We start from the raw sequence: 2,837 nt of genomic DNA, 5'->3' as shown, positions 1-2,837 counted from the left end.
AATTATTCAGAGACGCACAATTATCCTAATTCAGTCATTCCAAATGCACGAGAGAGGTCATCTTATCTCCTGGAGCAACTAACTGTAAATACATTCTTATCGCGCCTATTCTACATTCAAGCTGGTCACAAAGTTCACTAGTATGTTAACATAGCTATCATTTATTTGTAGCTAAAGCAAGAATAATCGGTAGGTTCGTCTATTTGTAAAAACAGTGCGCTCTAAGTAAAAAACAGAGCTGAGTTTAAGGAACCGCCCTAAAGCCGGCGTGGAAACGTGATCTAACACGCGGCTGTGTGTGAATCTCGTGCTCGCTCATTCGCGCTGCAGACTCTCGTGCAGGCTTTTATGATCTAAGTGAGGAGCTACGACTAATTACCCTTAGGCCCCAAGGGCAAAGAGTCATATATATACATCATCTACTGCCAATATTTAATATCACTGTAATCCCGGTGCCATTTCGGGCTTTCAACATGGGGAAAAAGCTCTCGACATGGACGCTTCTAGTGGTCTTTTCTCTGCTGGTAGTGAAAGGTAAGCGCTGCGCCCCTCTTTGTTGAAGCCGGTGCCATGCCTACTTCATCATTTTTGTCGGCACCGTAGGCAAGCATTGATTTAAAGCATTAAGACTTTGACTTTAATGTAGCCTCCATTTTTATGGAGAACACGGGGTGCAGGAATCACATAAATCACCGTGTTTGAGTTGCGTTTTAACATCTGTCTGGGTCTGGATCATCTGTCTGGATCGAGCCTTTGCTACGGCGCTGTGCATGACATACCGAGGCTCAACAAATGATGTTTATCTAAATACGAAGAATTCAATTGAATTAAACATTTTAAATCTGTCCGTTAAGCATATTAATGAGAATGAGAAGAATAGGCCTATTACTGTTACTGAATATTAAAAGGGCATCACTAATATTAATCTCTTGTATATTTTGTTTCCCCTTGCGCAAATATGTATTTAGGACTATTTAGGATATTGCTATGAATACATTTGGATCTTTTTTTGAACAATGTGTATCACGTATATTTGTATTTTGATGATGTTTCGCTTATTTCATCGTCATGTATTTTAAATTCAAATTATATTAATATTATGCCAACTTAACAGAAAATTAAATGCTTCGTTTACGTGATCTAACGGCATTAATCATGTTTTATATCTGGGCTTGAAAGAAAATCAACACAATACTGTTCAGTACGGCTTGAAATTAAATATATTCACAGAACAGTATTTCCACATAGTCTCCTCATCCTAGCACGGTACAGGTAGACTACGTTGGGAGGATTGGAGTCAGAGCGCATGCGCATACGAAGCCACAATGCGCCCAGGTACAGCATAGGAGTTTGGAATTTTTTGGAAACTGCGGAAGATAGGAAGATACCATTATTTTATGACAGGGGGTTACGGTCCCCCTCTGTTGGTGTGAGGCACACACAAGTTCAATGTCAAAGATTCCATGCTTGTATGAGCAAAATCATGTAGGCGTATGAAAAACAATGACATCCTTTTCTGAAAAAGACTACTTTAAATATTGTTTAGAAGCACGGATGGTATATTGTATAAAAATCCCCTTACCTAACCCACCATTGAAATGAATGAGGCAAGCCAGCATCTGCAGTTCTGGCAGAGGTAAACTGCTCCTCCCCTTTTCCTGTCAGCCACACCCCGCTGTTGTATATGTAATTAGATACACGTTTACACTCCCTTACCTGAAAACTTATTGTGTATTTATGAGCATATAGTTTTACCACCGTTTTAGGTGTCAGGTTCATGTTTTGAAATGCTTTCATTTTAATTCCAATATATTTGTCAGTAATTTATCGTTATCTGAATAACCAACGAAACCCAAAATTAAAACATATTAATTAATGTACTGTATTTAAGCCCATAGGTATCTATTGTGAATGGGAAAAACATCAGATAGATTAACTGCTGTCACATGATGTATTGATCACATAACAGTGTGCCAATGCTGAGCTGGCTTTGGCAGCGCTGCACGAATAGCTGTTGCTTTTAACTTTTAGCTAAACCTACTGAGCATTAAAACAACCTATTACTGAACAAGGGAAAAAAGGCAGAAGAGGCAGGCAGACAGAAAGGAATTTAGAAAAAGACAGTGGGATTGACAGATTAAAAGAGACATAAAGAAATAGCTAGGCCTGGGCGATAAAACGGTATCGATATTTATCAACGGTACACCTTGTTCGATATCAATAGAAAAATTGTTCGATATAGCGCACGATATAGGCACGTACTATGAGGGACACAGACAGCACACACAAACACGAACACATGCTGAAATGAGTGCTGTGCCTGCCTGTGATGATGAGATTTTGAATAAAGAATGAATATTAGTCAAATTTAAAATAAACATTTGCATTTGAATGTTAGGTGTGCATCAGGGAGCGTCATCAGTGGCGCGCGAGATGCGGTGATGATGTAAGTGACGTTGCATTTTAAAGGGGTCATATGACGTTGAACTGTTCTGGAACAGTGTTGTAAATACAACTTAACCACTGATTTCTAGTCGTGTCCTTTTTTGGAAGACCAAACAAAGTAGCTTCGTTTTCACAACGAAACACACGGCGGGCTAGAGTGAGGAACGGCCGGTGAGCTTGAGTGAGCGGAGGCCGGCGGGCTAGAGTGAGCAGCGGCGGGCCGGCTTGAGAACGGCGTGGCCGGCGGATTCGACGAAGGAGTGTCCGGAGGGCTTGCGACAACCACATGTGACGACTCCGGGCTGGACTCCGCTTCGTCCACGGTGAAAGCCAATCCGGCGATCCACAGCGCTAAGTTGATGTATTCCCTCAGTGACCAGCACGGATCAGCT

General features: G+C 41.2%; 1 protein-coding gene across 6 annotated transcripts in view; it reads left to right on the top strand.

Annotated features, from left to right (window-relative positions):
• The first annotated feature begins 291 nt into the window (after positions 1-291).
• The window catches only part of LOC107678034 (CD99 antigen-like protein 2), an 18,689-nt gene continuing 16,143 nt past the window's right edge, over positions 292-2,837 (top strand). For all 6 annotated transcript variants that reach the window (XM_016473175.1, XM_016473156.1, XM_016473182.1 and 3 more), the window contains exon 1: positions 292-534. In XM_016473175.1, coding sequence (XP_016328661.1) covers positions 474-534 — 61 coding nt within the window. In that variant the 5' untranslated portion in view covers positions 292-473. The remainder of the gene's footprint in view (positions 535-2,837) is intronic.

This window comes from Sinocyclocheilus anshuiensis, unplaced genomic scaffold (assembly GCF_001515605.1).
Source record: "Sinocyclocheilus anshuiensis isolate Anshui unplaced genomic scaffold, SAMN03320099.WGS_v1.1 scaffold1673, whole genome shotgun sequence".
In the NCBI taxonomy this organism is placed as follows: Eukaryota; Metazoa; Chordata; class Actinopteri; order Cypriniformes; family Cyprinidae; genus Sinocyclocheilus; species Sinocyclocheilus anshuiensis.
The sequence above is the reverse complement of the archived record's forward strand: the minus strand, read 5'-3'. Positions and strand labels throughout refer to the sequence as shown.